This window comes from Mustela nigripes, chromosome 17 (assembly GCF_022355385.1).
Source record: "Mustela nigripes isolate SB6536 chromosome 17, MUSNIG.SB6536, whole genome shotgun sequence".
In the NCBI taxonomy this organism is placed as follows: domain Eukaryota; kingdom Metazoa; phylum Chordata; class Mammalia; order Carnivora; family Mustelidae; genus Mustela; species Mustela nigripes.
Window position 1 is genome coordinate 8,528,788 of NC_081573.1, and position 14,451 is coordinate 8,543,238.

The 14,451-nt window shown below is 51.2% G+C and overlaps 1 protein-coding gene across 1 annotated transcript in view; it reads right to left on the minus strand.

Annotated features, from left to right (window-relative positions):
* Positions 1-12,190, minus strand: part of CLPTM1 (CLPTM1 regulator of GABA type A receptor forward trafficking) — a 28,762-nt gene extending 16,572 nt beyond the window's left edge. The window contains exons 1-2 of the mRNA XM_059382174.1: positions 12,094-12,190; positions 5,932-6,044 (exon numbers count right to left, since the gene is read on the minus strand). Of these exons, the coding sequence (XP_059238157.1) occupies positions 5,932-6,044; positions 12,094-12,165 (185 nt within the window). The 5' untranslated portion in view covers positions 12,166-12,190. The remainder of the gene's footprint in view (positions 1-5,931; positions 6,045-12,093) is intronic.
* Positions 12,191-14,451: the final 2,261 nt, after the last annotated feature.

The following is a 14,451-nucleotide window of genomic DNA, read 5'->3' on the forward strand; positions in this document are numbered from 1 at the left end:
CTCTGCCTGCTTCTCTGCCTACTTGTGATCTCTGTCTGTCAAATAAATAAATAAAATCTTAAACAAAAAAAAGTTTACACATGAGTATACGTAAGTACATATTCTTAAAAACACTAAATAGACAAAACTATAGATTTACCAGGTAAAAACTGAAGGGAAGACTGGAACCAAAAAAGTAGAAAGAAGTTTCTTTTTTGTGTCTGAGGACATTTGCTAGGTGTGTTGATGGGTAACAGAAATGTTAGCCGAGGGCCCACATCAGGTAACTAGAGAGCCTCCATACAAGAAGCTAAGACCCCACGTGGTACCACACCCAGGACTAGGGGACGCAGGCAGGAGCTAGTCTTCCCCGGGAGGCACCAGGTAGTCACAGCCAGAGCCTTGAACCTGGTGCAAGGAAACCCTAGATGGATGCTGCCAGCCTTGCTTAGAGCTAGGAGTGGACACAGGGTGAAGTCCTGGCCAATAAGATGTAAACACCATGTATTGTGCTGGGCTTTGGAAAAGTGTCTTTAAAGAGACAAAACATGCCTCCTTGATTTCTTCTTCCCTCCTAGAAGGCAGATGTGATGGCTGGATCTTCAGCAGCCATCTTAGGCCATGCAGCTACGGGGTAAAACCCAGCGAAGGTCAAACAAAAAGCAGGAAAGAATCTGGGTTTCAGAAAACTGGAGAATCCTGGTTTAAGTCCAGAACAGTACATGAGAGAGAAATAAAAAACTGCTATTGCGTTAATTCAGGTCACTCAGACACATGCTGCTATGTAATTACTAAATTAGACGAGTACTTATTAATTACTATGAGAAGCAACACAGCAGAGGTTGAGCGCTCGGCCTCTAAGCTGCTATACGTGGTCCTGAAGCCCAGCTCTGCCTCCTGTCAACCGTGTGACCTCAGGTAAGACTCTTAACCTTTCCAGAGCTCCGTTTCCTCCCCAGTTAAAATGGGAATAATGACACCATCTACCTCATGGGGTTGTTCATAAGCATTAAATACATGGATGGCTATCTGTATCTCTATCTAAGTACATGCACATATGCACCCATGATAAGTATATGCCGTCTAGAACGAAGCCTGGTACGCACTCATAAGTACTTCTGAAGTGTTTCATCACAGGAAAAGATGCAGACAAACTCTCCGGAATGGAAAAATACTACAAGGGAATTCTAGTGTAGGTGGATCCCAAACCACACAGAGGGGCAGGATCAGGCACAGGAACTCATCTTGGCCTGTAGAAGCTCCGGAGCCCTGGGGTCTGGGGTCTCAGGGGCCATGGCCCTGCTGAGCCATCTGCTGCCTCCCCAAGAAGTCCCTGATGCACACGGCTGAGGAAGGTCTGGAACTGGTAATCTCAGGGGAACCCTCCACCTCCAAGAGAGGCTCCCATATGCCAAGGGAGGGTATGGGAGCAAGGACACCCAGTGGCAGCCTGGCCCTGGCTTAGTGTGTAGCCTGTGGGAGTCCCACTCCCTCTGGGCTTCTGGGTCCCCATGTGTAAAACAAGGCTGATGGGACCAGATGTCTTTTAGGGATTCCAGATCCCCAGTTCCCTGAAGAGCACCTGTGTGACCTACACGCCCCCAGTTTTGTGGATCCTCTCAGACGGCACATGGCCACATGCCTCCATCCACACATTCCAGGCCAGGAAGCCCTACCCTCTGACAACAGGCCTATAGGGGAACTGGCACTCCCCTAATGCTTTCAACTTCCTGGCTCAGCAAAAAAAAGAGACTTTGGATCTTCTGTCCCACCCCACCTAGGTATCCTACGTTCCCGGGCTCAGAATTAAGTTAAATAGATAAAAAGACAGAAACAACACTTTCCCATCTCATCCATTTTCCCACCCGGTTCCTGTCCCATCCCCCACACCAGGTAACCAGGGGTGTATCATGAAGAGGTGGTGAATCCCAGACTCCACCCTCTCTCCCCCAAAAAGTCCATTCTCACGCAATCGAAGCTTTGTAGAGTTCCCAGGCGCCTGAAAACAAACCCTGAGCCCCGCTCTCAGAGTGCCAGACAAGATGGTCTCCGGGCCCCCAGCCAGGCGGATGCTCGGTGCGGCCTGATTCTAAGGGAGGAAATGAGCCTCCGTTGGAAGTGTATTAAAAATGTCTATCAGAAGGAAGTGCCCTTCTGTACTGATGTGGAAAGATTTCTAAGATATACTGTTAATGAGAAAAAATCAAGGAGCAGAACTGTGTAAAACAGGCTGCTCTTATGTAAAAGTGAAGGGAAAGATAAAAATAATCTTTATCCGCAGCTGCTTGGAGCATGGAAAAAAAAAAAAAGAAAGAAACGAAACACATAGGTAAGAAAACTCCAGGTGCTTACTGGACGTGGCAGGGGAGAGTGGAACAGAGAAGGGAGAGGGAACAGAGGCCCCGCCGTGGAAGAAGGTTGGAACATGTCAGGCATGGCGCCCAAGAGTCCGGGCGGAACACTGAAGAATTTCGCGTCCTGGGTGGCACCACTGGAGGACGCCGGGCCGGCGGGCATGGCCCACACCAAACTGTGAGGGCTGACTGCATCTGGGATGGTGGGCTGTTGCCTTTTTTTCCTCCAGCTGTTTTTCTTTGTAATTTTCTAAGGTTTTTTTTTTTAACATCAACAACAAAAGTGATCCTGGCCAAATTCTGAGCAGATACCAGAGTCTCATAGCATCCCTTCGTGATCTGCGAGCTAACTGGCAGGATTCTGAACTCAAGATGGAAACTCAGACACAAGAGGGACCATCAGCCCACCTGCACACATGGTTCGGAGGTGGGGGGACTGAGACGTTGGAACAGACCTGTGCTCCTACACAACGTCGGACTCTAGCAGGCACTTCCACGGCATCCCCCCTCCCCCATTTCTGGAGCTGATCCTCTGGTGTGGACAAGCAGGCTGTTCTCAGTTTTTCTCTCTTCTGAACAACTGTCTGTGAGCAACCATCTACAATCACACTGGAGGCAAACTGCACGTGCATGCTCATAGGACGGCCCCCGATCTGCGACACTTCTGTTACTTTCTTCTTTCTATGTATCTGTATTCTTTGATTTTACTCTCTATGATAAGTGTGTATTATTCATAAATTTATAAGTTTAGGGGAAAAAAAAAAACAAACAAGTAAGACAGCCTAGAGGAGACACATAGTTGGCCACCCAAACCACCCTCTTCTTCCTCGGGAACAAAATTCCTGCTTTCAGCAGGGTACGAGATTTCCCAGAATAAAGACCACATCTCCCATTTTGGTGGCAAGCTACGGCCATGTGAGGCCATCCTAGCCAAGGGAGGGCTCCTTTAAACAACTTGGCTGTGCAAGGATGTGCAGGAAAAGGAACCCTCTTGCTCCGCTGGTGGGAAAGGATATGGTGACAGCCACGTGCACAACAGCACGGATGGTCCCCCAAAAATTAAAAACAGAACTACCGTAGACCCAGCAACGGCGCTACCAGGTATTTACCCAAAGAATACAAAAATACTGAGGCGCCTGGGTGGCTCAGTGGGTTAAGCCACTGCCTTCGGCTCAGGTCGTGATCTCAGGGTCCTGGGATCGAGTCCCGCATCGGTCTCTCTGCTCAGTGGGGAGCCTGCTTCCTCCTCTCTCTCTCTCTGCCTGCCTCTCTGCCTGCTTGTGATTTCTCTCTGTCATATAAATAAATAAAATCTTAAAAAAAAAAAAAAAAAAAGAATACAAAAATACTGATTCAAAGGGATACATGCACCCTGATGTTTACAGCAGCATTTACAACAGTGAAATTCTAGAAGTAGCCCAGGTGTCCACCAACTGATGGATGAATGGACAAAGAGGTGATGCGTGCAGGTAAGCGCGCACTGGAATATTACTCAGCCATAAAAAAGAACAAAAGCTGGCCCTATGCCAAACACGGATGGAACTAGAGTACTAGGCTAAGCAAAGTAAGTCAGAGAAGGACAAATACCACGTGATTTCACTCCTCTGTGGCATTTAAGAAACAAAACAAACAAGGAAAGGAAAAAAACAGAAAGAGAGGGAGGAAGAGAGACAAACCAAGAAACAGACCCTTCATTACACAGAACACATGCTGGTTAGCAGAGGGGAGGTGGGTGAGAAATGGGAGAAACAGGTGGCGGGGTCGAGGGTCACAGGTGCACAAGCACACCTGTGATGAGCACCGGCTGACGGATGGAACTGGCAAGTCACTGTAGGGTACATCTGGAACGAATACTCTGCAGGTTAACGAACGGGAATGAATGAATGAATGAATTTATCTTTAAAGATTTTTATTTATTCGACAGACATAGATCACAAATAGGCAGAGAGGCAGGCAGAGAGAAGGGGAAGCAGGCTCCCCGCCGGGCAGACAGCCTATTGCAGGGCTCGACTCCAGGATCCTGAGACTATGACCTGAGCCAAAGGCAGAGTCTTAACGCACTGAGCCACCCAGGCGCCCCAACTAACTGGAATTTAAATAAAATCTTAATTAAACAAACAACTCTGCCAAGAAATTCCTCACAACTAAGGAGAGAAAAAGTCTGGGGTGCCTGGGAGGCTCAGTCGTTAAGCATCTGCCTTTGGCTCAGGTCATGATCCCAGGGTCCTGGGATTGAGGCCCACATCAGGCTTCCTGCTCAGCCTGCTTCTCCCTCTCCCGCTCCCCCTGCTTGTGTTCCCTCTCTCTCTGTCAAATAAATAAATAAAATCTTTAAAAGAAAAAAAAAAGAAAAGCCTGCTTAAACACACAGCCTGTCTCTTGAAAACATTTCACTACAATACATCTCTGGACAGACAAAGAAATGTCTATTTTGCAGGTGGGCAAAAAAGGCCCAGAGCAGAGAAGGGAACTGTCCCTAGGTCCAGGCCAGCAGAGGCAGAACTCAGCCTCAGGTATAGCTCCCCATACCCACCCAGCATCTCCCCAGGGCCTCGGTCAAGGGCCGAGCTTCCAGAAGGCATGCCCTGGCTCCCACGACCCAGGGAAGAACCATCTGAATGCACACACACAAAGATCACCAACAGCCAGGCACGAATGCACAGCCTATAGGACTCCAGTTATATGAGGTAAGTAGAACAGCCAAGTTCATAGCGACAGAAAGTAGAATGGTGGGTGCCAGGGGCTGGAGGGAAGGCAAACGGAGGGTAAGTGCTCAATGGACATAGTTTCAGTTTGGGGAGATGAGAAAGTTCTGGAGATGGAGTGGTGGTAATGGTTGTACAATTGTGCACTTAAAAACAGGTTTTAAAATGGAAGGTTTTATGTAATGCACGGGTTGGGGCTAAACTGCGTGTGTGCCCCTGTTCCCTCCCCCTGACCCCCGTCCCAGGCCAATTCATATGCGGAAGTCCTAACCCTGAGCACTTCAGTGACTATGTTTGTATTATTTAAAGAGGTGATTAAAGCTAAGTGAGGTCACTAGGGTGGGCTGGTGACCTTATAAGAGACTAGGACACAGACACACACAGTGGAAGGCCATGTAGGGACATAGGAAATGGCCATCTACAGACCAAGGACAGAGGCCTCAGAAGAAACCAGACATGCTGACACCTTGATCTCAGACTTGTTGCCTCCAGAACTGTGAGGAAATAAATTTGTGTAGCTTAAGTCCCCCTGACCCCTGCCCCTAGCCTGAGCCATTTGTTATAGCAGCCCTAGCAAATTAATATGTATTTTAGGGACCCCTGGCTGGCTGAGTTGGTAGAGGATGGGACTTTTGACCTTGGGGTCATGGGTTCAAGCCCCACATTGGGTGTAGAGAGTACTTAAAAATAAAATCTTAAAACAAAACAAAACAAATAAAACCCCACAACACTGTATTTTACCACCACAAGAAAACTCTATCATATTAAAAAAAAAAGAAACAGATCTCCACTAACAGGGTGCTGGTTCATCCCAGTGACGTTTTCCTTTTCTTCTTCAAACTTTCCTGACTTGATTTTTTTTCAGTGAACAAAACCAACCGCTATGCGCTCACCTGAACAGCACGCCTTTGATGACCTGCCAGGCATTGGGTGCTGGCTGGGGTGGTGGGTTCTGTGGCTGGGTCTCTGCCGGCGGGTCCCTCCCGATGCTGCCATTGCTGGTCACCTGCAGGAAACAGAGACACACGTCAGGAGGGAAGGTGCCACCTGAGGCATGGGGGCGTTCTGAGGCCCCACTGCATGCCAAGGCCCAGCACAGGGCTAAGCACACAGAGCAGGTGCCTTGATCAGTAACTGGAGAATGAAGAGTAAAGTCACCCAGGAAGGGTGGTGGATCTTATTCCTTCAAGACAAAAACACTCCCCCAAAACCAGCTCTGCGCTGGGGACACAGAAATGACCAAGACAGCCTTGTGCTGCCCTCCTTGGGATCACAGTCCAGTCGGGGAGCCCAAGAGTCCCCAGACAGGGATGATCCAGAGTGGAGAGGGCGGGGATATAGGATCCTAGCAGGGACATCTGAGGTCAAGGAGGGCTTCCTGGAGGAAGGGACCATTGGAGCTGAGGCCTAAAATACGTAACAAGGGGACACTGCAGAGGAAGCAGCAAGTACAGAAAGGAAGAGAGACATGGTCTAGTGGTGAGGACGGTCCACACTGCTCCCTGAAGCTAGAGCCCAGAGCCCAATATGGTCACTATTGGGCAGAAGCACCACCCAGCACAGAGCAGGGGCTCTGTGGAATCAACATGTGCTCCCCGAAGGGCTTGCCCCCGGCACCCAGGTCCAGGCCTCCACTGCCTAGCCTCCCCCCACCATGGCCTGGAGCCCACTCCTTCTGGCATTTGTCATCCCATCCCCTTCACCAGCAAGAGCTCGTCTCTGCATCTCCCAACATGAGGGACACCACCATGGTAAAAGGTGGGGGCTCTGGGGTCCCGCAGTTCCTGGCTGTGAGATCTTAGGCACGTCACTTCCTCTCTCCCACCCAAGAGCCAGGTTGTAAAAACACTGGTATGTTAGAGACAGAAAATATTTCCTTTGTGTGTGGACAAAAAGATTTCCTGAGCACCTACTGTATGCCAGGCTCTGTGCTATGCAGTGGCCAGACAGCTCTGGGCCCTGCCCTCCTGGAGCTCAGGGTCCAGAGGGAAACACACCCATGGAACCATCAACAGGATCAAACTGGTAAACAGGGGGAAAGTGCCCTGGAGGAAAGATGCAGGGTCAGAGAATGGCTCCTGGGGTGGGGACGGGGAGCCACTTTGGATCAGGTAGTCTGACACCTGCCTGAGGAGCTATTTTTGACATTTTGGTGAAAAGCATGCTGGAAGAGGGACAAATTCAGGGATGCAGTTGCTGGGGAGCAGGCAGGGTCAGAAACAGGCTCAGGGCCCCTCATTCAGGGCTGGCCTTGCTACTGGGAGCACCAGGGACCAAGAAAGAGCTTCCAGCAGGTCTGACCTGATTCCCATCAAGCAACAGAAGATGAGGCCAGGCTGGGATCTGAACCCACCTCTGGTTGACCCTGAGGTCTGTTCTTACCCGCACTGGCAGACAAGCTGGCTGGAGACCCTTCCACAGAAACATAAATGGAAACTGCAGAGAAAAGGCACTTTGCTATGCTGGCCACAATCAAAAGGATAGACAATCACGAGTGCTGGCGAAGCTGGATGGGCTGTATACTACCGGTGGGGAAACAAGAGCTGCAACTTTGAAAAATACAGCAGAGAACTAAAAAGTAAAATGTGCAGGATGCCTGGGAGGCTCAGTCAGTTAAGCGTCTGCCTTCGGCTCAGGTTGTGATCCCAGAGTCCCGGGATCGAGCCCCACATCAGGCTCCTCGCTCAGCAGAGACACTGCTTCTCCATCTGCCCCTCCCCCAGCTAGTGCGCACGCGCTTTCTCTCCCGCCCCCCCGCAAATAATATTTAAAAAAAAATTTTTTTTTAAAGATTTTATTTATTTATTTGACAGAGAGAGATCACAAGTAGATGGAGAGGCAGGCGGGGGGGGGGGGAGCAGGCTCCCTGCTGAGCAGAGAGCCCGATGCGGGACTCAATCCCAGGACCCTGAGACCATGACCTGAGCCGAAGGCAGCGGCTTTAACCCACTGAGCCACCTAGGCGCCCTTTTTTTAAAATTTTTTAAGAAAATAAAAATAAAAAGTGAAATAGGCACCTGCCATACGAAGCAGTGGCCCCGCTCCTCGGTCTCCACCCAAGAGAAAGGAGAACTGTACACATGCACGAAAGCTCACGCACAGAGGCGCCTGGGTGGCTCAGTGGGTTAAAGCCTCTGCCTTCAGCTCAGGTCATGATCCCAGGATCCTGGGATCGAGCCCCGCATCAGGGTCTCTGCTCCGCGGGGAGCCTGCTTCCCCCTCTCTCTCTGCCTGCCTCTCTACCTACTTGTGATCTCGGTTTGTCAAATAAATAAAATCTTAAAAAAAAAAAAAAGTTTATGCACAAATGCTCATGGGGGCATTGCTGGTAATAGCCAGAAACGACCCTGATGCCCCTCGATGAATGAGCAGGGTGTATCCATACAATGGAAAGCTACTTGGTAATAAAAAAAAAAGCTACTTGTCCCCCCAGTTCTGCTGGGGACAGAGTGGCTGCAAAAGGGAACTGAAAGGTTCTGAGGGGATGGGGACCGGATGATGGCAAGTGGCAATGGTTGTTCGGCATGACCACAGTAAACGCCACTGGTCTCCATACTCATGACAGGTGAATGTTGTGTGATCTGTTACACTTCAAAAGAAAGGTAACTCTCCTGTGGCTTCCAATTCCCTTGGAGTAAAGGCAAAATCTTCAGGTTGCCTCCCAAGTCTTAGCCTCATCTGGCCCCCTCACTGCCTCTCTACTCTCACCCCTCTCTGCTCATTCACTGGCTTCAGACACATAGCCTCCTCACTGTTCCTTCATACAGCCAGGTACCTGTCACCTCAGGGCCTTTGCACAGGCTGTTCCCTTTATTTAAGAGGTTCCCACTCCTCCATATCTGCCTGCCTCCCTCTCCCTCATCTCCTTCAAGTTTTTGTTCATACACTGCCTCCTCAGGGGGCTCCTGGGTGGCCTATCAGTTAAGCAACTGACTCTTGGGTTTCAGCTTAGTTTATGATCTCAGGGTCGTGCCACCCAGCCCCATGTTGGGTTCTATGCTGAGCAGAGTCTGCTGAAGTTTCTCTCTCCCTCCCTCTGCCCCTTCCCAAGTTAGCTCTCGTACTTGCTCTCTCAAATAAATAAATCAATCTTAAAAAAAAAAAGTCACCTCCTCAGAGAGGCCTTCCCAGACTACCTTGTTTAAACTGCAACCCTCTTAGCCACCCCTCACTACTTATCCCCTTCTCCAGCTTTACTCTGTCTATGACACTTATCAATATCCGACCCGCTATATATACTTCTTTTTTATCTTATTCACTGTTTTCTTGTCCATTTTTCTATCCCCACTGCCCAGCCCTTAAATAGAACATGAGCTCCAAGAGGGCAGGGGCTGTTCTGCTCATAGCCGTAGCCCCACCATTAGCCTGGGGCCTTGCATGGAGCAGGGACTCAGTATACGTCAGCTGAAGGAATGAAGGGCAGGGCTGAGGGCCCTGTGTTGGAGACCCTGGGTGAAGAAGCAGGCTAGCAGGAGCATGGACTGCTGAGGGCCCCATAGGCCTGGGGAAGGTATGTGGCTACGGACACAATACTGTCTAAGACACAGTTCCTCCTCTGGGACCCACATGTCCAGTCTCACACACAATCCACGGAACTACTGGCTAAGGGGCCCAGAAGCAACTGAGACCAGGAGGCTGGGCTGGGAGCATGAAGACAGGCTTTCCAGCACATCCTCACTGACTGCCATGATCCACCATAGGAATTCCAGTCCAGCCCAGCCTCTACCTCAACATCTCTTGATTCCACAAACACTGGGCACCTGCTCTGTGCTCTATGCCCAAGCTGGGCAGTGCAGGGGACAAGAGATTGACCATGACAGACCTGGTTCTGCCCTCCAAGGGCTCCCAGTCCAGGGGAAGAGACAGGCAGATGGTATAACCCAGAGTGGGCAGGGCTGGGACAGGAGAGCCCATGGTGCCATGGGAGCCCTGACCCAGTCTTAGAGGGTCAGAGAGGGCTTCCTAGAGGAGGGGACGTCTGAGATGTACAGAACCTGTAAGGATCAACCAGATAAAGAAGGAAGAACAAGATGCAAAGGCAATAAAGAGAAAGCAAGGGGCACCTGGGTGGCTCAGTCATTAAGTATCTGCCTTCATCTCAGGTCATGATCCCAGGGTCCTGGGATCAAGCCCCAAATTAGGCTTCCTGCTCCACCAGAGGCCCGCTTCTCCCTCTCCCACTCCCCCTGCTTGTGCTCCCTCTCTCACTGTGTCTCTCTCTGTCAAATAAATAAAATCTAAAAAAAAAAAAAAAAAAAGAGAGAGAGAGAGAGAGAGAGAAAGCAAGGCACACTGCTGGCAATAAAAGAGCTTCACAGTGGGTGACACTCCTCTCACCCAGTGGTTCTCAAGCAGAGGTGATCTTGCAACTGGGACATTTAGCAGTGCTTGGGACATCTCTGACTGCCACAACTGCAAAGGGGTAAGCATGCCACTGACCTCTAGCATGCAGAGGTCACGGATGCTGCTCAACAGGCTGCCGTGCAAGGGACAGCCCCCCACCACAAAGAATTAACCAATCCAAAATGTCAATAAATGCTGAGGCTGAAAAACCCTTGTCTAGCCTGAAGAAAATTCAGATCACACAAGACCTTGATCTACACAAGAATTTGTACTTTACCCTGAGGGCAAAGGAATAAGTCTTGAAAGGTTTGAAGCAGAGGTGGGACAAGAGAAAATTAGGGGGTCCCTGGAAGCCCGACAATCGGAGCAACCTGAACCCTAGCCTCTCTGATCCACATCTCCATCCAGTAATGGACAGAAACTCAGAGCGGGGAAAAGACCTTCCTTCAATAAGACCGGGAAATCCCTGATGCCAAGGGACTGAGTGTGTTCATTCTAGAGCTAACTCAACAAATACTTCCTGAGGCTGTCCCCAGGTCAGGCCCTGGTTACAGATGCTAAAACAAGCACGTTGGGCTCTATCACACAAATCTCATCCTGGGGTCCTCCCTAGGTGCTATTTTATGCTCAAACCTCTGAGCTCTCTTGGTCCCTGGCACAGACTTTTGCCACAACCCCAGTCATTCAGGATTATAACTCTCTACATGTCAGTCTTCTCTCCCACTCCACGGATGGCAGGGACGTGGCTGGAACCATCTTTGTGACCCATCACATGGCTGACCATCCTGTGCAACCCCTTCACTTACCACTGGAGAAATGAAGGCCCAAAGAAAGCAAGAAACTTGTCCAAGGTCACACAGAAAGTCAGCTTCATTCTTCCCTCTCAACCTGCACTCCTCTCCCCTGTACTGCCTCCCACATGTCAGTGACATCCCAGTGGGTGGGTCGACAGCACCTTGCTGTCACTCCATCCATTCCCTACACGCCTGAAAGATGGATGCCTGAACTAGTATGTTCTGCAGCTTTGGTTTAGTTGAGGCAGCAATGGAGCAGATGTCCTCAGTACCTGGGCTAACTCCCCGACAGGATTACTTTACGCTGTAAGCACACCCATCCCAGTCCTGACCACCCTGGGTCAACAATGTCTGGTCACTTCTACACGGAATGGATCCCAAACTCAACCTGGGTGACCTTCTGCAAGCGCTTTAGTCTCATTCTTCCTGGGATTCCCGTCTGTAAAGTGGGACTGTCGGCCTTCATATCCCGTGCCCTTACCCACGACGATTACCTGACTTCCCCAGAGCTGGGAAACTCCCACTTAGTCAGTCGTTGCCCACATCCCAGGCACTGCAAGGGAGACCCTAAATGCCAGTCCACTTTAGGGACGGTCTTGGAAGTCTGGAATCGCAGAGTAGAGAACCAGGGTGCTTGGGTTTAAGTCTGCGCCCCTCCGCGCCACTGTCTCCCGGCTCGAGCAAAGAGCCTGGTGGCCGCCCAGCGCGAGCGTGCAGAGGACTCGGCGTGCAACAGGGCCCCGCTCCCCGCACTGTCCGGCCTCTAGGGCTGCCCGGCCCCACCTGGGCCCGGTACTCAAGGTCCCTCTGGGCAAGGAGCCCCCACTGCACCAGGTCCCGCGAAAAGGGGCAGGACACGCCCCGTGGGAGGCCCCCCGGGTGGGGAAGAACCCCTCAGGCCCCTCTCGGCCTCCGTACCTGACCGGAGCCGCCTCCCCCGGCCGCAACCACGGCGCTGCCAGCCCCGTCCGCCTCCTGCGCCGCCGCCATCTTCCCGCTCCGGGTCCCCGCCCCCGCCGCCAGCCCCGCCCCGTCCCCGACGGCGCCAGCGCGATCGCGCGAGATTTCACACTTGCCGGAGCCGCCAGCTACCGTATCCGGCAGGAGCGCATAAGCCACGCCTCTCGAGAGAGCCGCTTCCGGCTAAGAAAGAACCAGTTCGGCCACCGTACTCCGCCTCCACTCCGCCTCCTCTCCGCCGTACGTTCGTTTTCACCCAGCAGACGTTCTCCCTGCTTTGAACTTCCGGACTTTCTCGGCGGGCGTAGGAGCTTCTCAGAGGCTCCATTCCCTTTGCTTTCTCGGGTAAATTCGCGTCTTCCATTTATGTGAGCGTTGTAGGCCATCCTGCCCGCCCAGCCGATTCTCCGAGGCCTTTCCGTTTCCGTGTTTCTTGAGCTTTCCCGGCCACCGTAACGCCTCAAAACGATCTGGTCGAAGCGCGCCCCTCCTGTGTTGACTGAACCTCTGCGGCCACCGTACCCAGACTCAGGGGGCGGGCCTTTGGCCAAAGTCGTAGCCTTTAGACACCTCTTCCAAAAGCAATCCTTTCTTTTAAGTACCCTTAGGTTGGAGTTTTCCTGTGCATTCAGAATTAGTATTTCAGGGTTCTCCCAGCCGCCAGCCCTTCCCCAAGCTTTCGGGTCACCTAGTTTAGCCCGCATGCGCGTTCCGGGGCAAATTCCGCAACTCGGACTCGGCTTCAAGGGCTCTGTGAACTTCATACTTTTTCTTAGCTATGTATCTTTGTACTGTTCCAAGCCGGGACACGTGTTGCAAGACCCCTGGCCTGGGGAGGGTTGTATGGAGATCAGGAAAAAATGTATCAGCGGCTGCTAAGCCTTATGTATGAATTGAGTGGAGGTGTGACCTGGGTTTAAACTCTGGTTGTGCTACTGGCCTTCTAAGTGATCCCGGATCAGGGACATACCTCTTTGGGCCTCAGTTTCCACCTCTTTTTGTTAAACGCATTTCACTCCCGCTTGTGCCCCGCCGGGGTTTTGGAAAGACCCAGTGAGATCCCGAATGTAAACAGCACCCACCCATCCAGCCCCACCTCACTCTTAGCAGGTGATCAGTATCTTGCGCTGTTATTACTGACCTTAACAGATTACCTGAAAGGGAGAGCAGGCTTCGCACTAGGATTGTACAATTATTTATTTCTCATTTTATTATCTAGTCCCTCCACTTTCCTCTTGGGCCCAGCTAGGCAGTAATATCACCTCCAGGAAACCCTCCCTGGCCCCCAGGCTGTGCGAGCACCGCCTCCAGGTCTTCCCGTTCCCTGCCCATTTTCTGTCATCACTGTCAGGGACGGGTGTGGCATGTCTTGCCCTGGGTGGGGGAAGCCAAGGACTGTCCCGCCACTGCCCCAGGGGATGATTCCTAAGTGAAGGGATGAAACTTTGCAGAAGGTCGATGACCTATCTACCTCATGTTGAGGACCAACACATGGGGAAGAAGTTACCTTAGAGAATGTCTTTCCCAGTCCACTTCACTGGCAGATTATAAAAGCGGCAAGAACCAGTCTGTGAAATTGTATGCCCAGTTGGTTAAGCGTCTGCCCTCAGCTCAAATCATGATCCCAGGACAGAGGCCCTGTTTTGGCGGCCGCCCCTCTGCCCCTTCCCCACCTTGTGCTGTCGCGTGCCCGCTCTCTCAAATAAAGAAATAGAAATTTAGAAAAAATTGTAGGCCCAGTTTGTTTTTTTGTTTTTAAGATTTTATTTACGGGGCGTCTGGGAGGCTCAGTGGGTTAGAGACTCTGCCTTCATGGGGTCATGATCCCTGGGTCCTGGGATCAAGCCCTGCATCGGGCTTTCTGCTCAGTACGGATCCTGCTTCTCTTCCCCTCTCTACCTGTGATCTCTGTCAAATAAATAAATCTTTTTTTTAAAAGATTTTATTTATTTAACAGAAAGAGAGATCACAAGCAGGCAGAGAAGCAGGCAGAGAGAGAGGGGGAAGCATGATCCCTGCTGAACAGAGAGCCCAATGTGGGGCTCTATCCCAGGACCCTGAGATCATGACCTGAGCTGAAGGCAGAGACTTAACCCACTGTGCCACCCAGGCGCCCCATAGTCCCAGTTTTTAAGTCTAGGGAAGAAATGAACGTATTGATTCAAGTCCACCAGACAAAAGGAAGACTTACTTTGTGGGCCTCTTTTTTCAAAGTACAAAATTACAGGCACCTGGGTGGCTCAGTGGGTTGTTGGGTCTCTGCCTTTGGCTCAGGTCTGACATCAGGCTCCTGGGATTGAGGCCCCACCCCCCCCC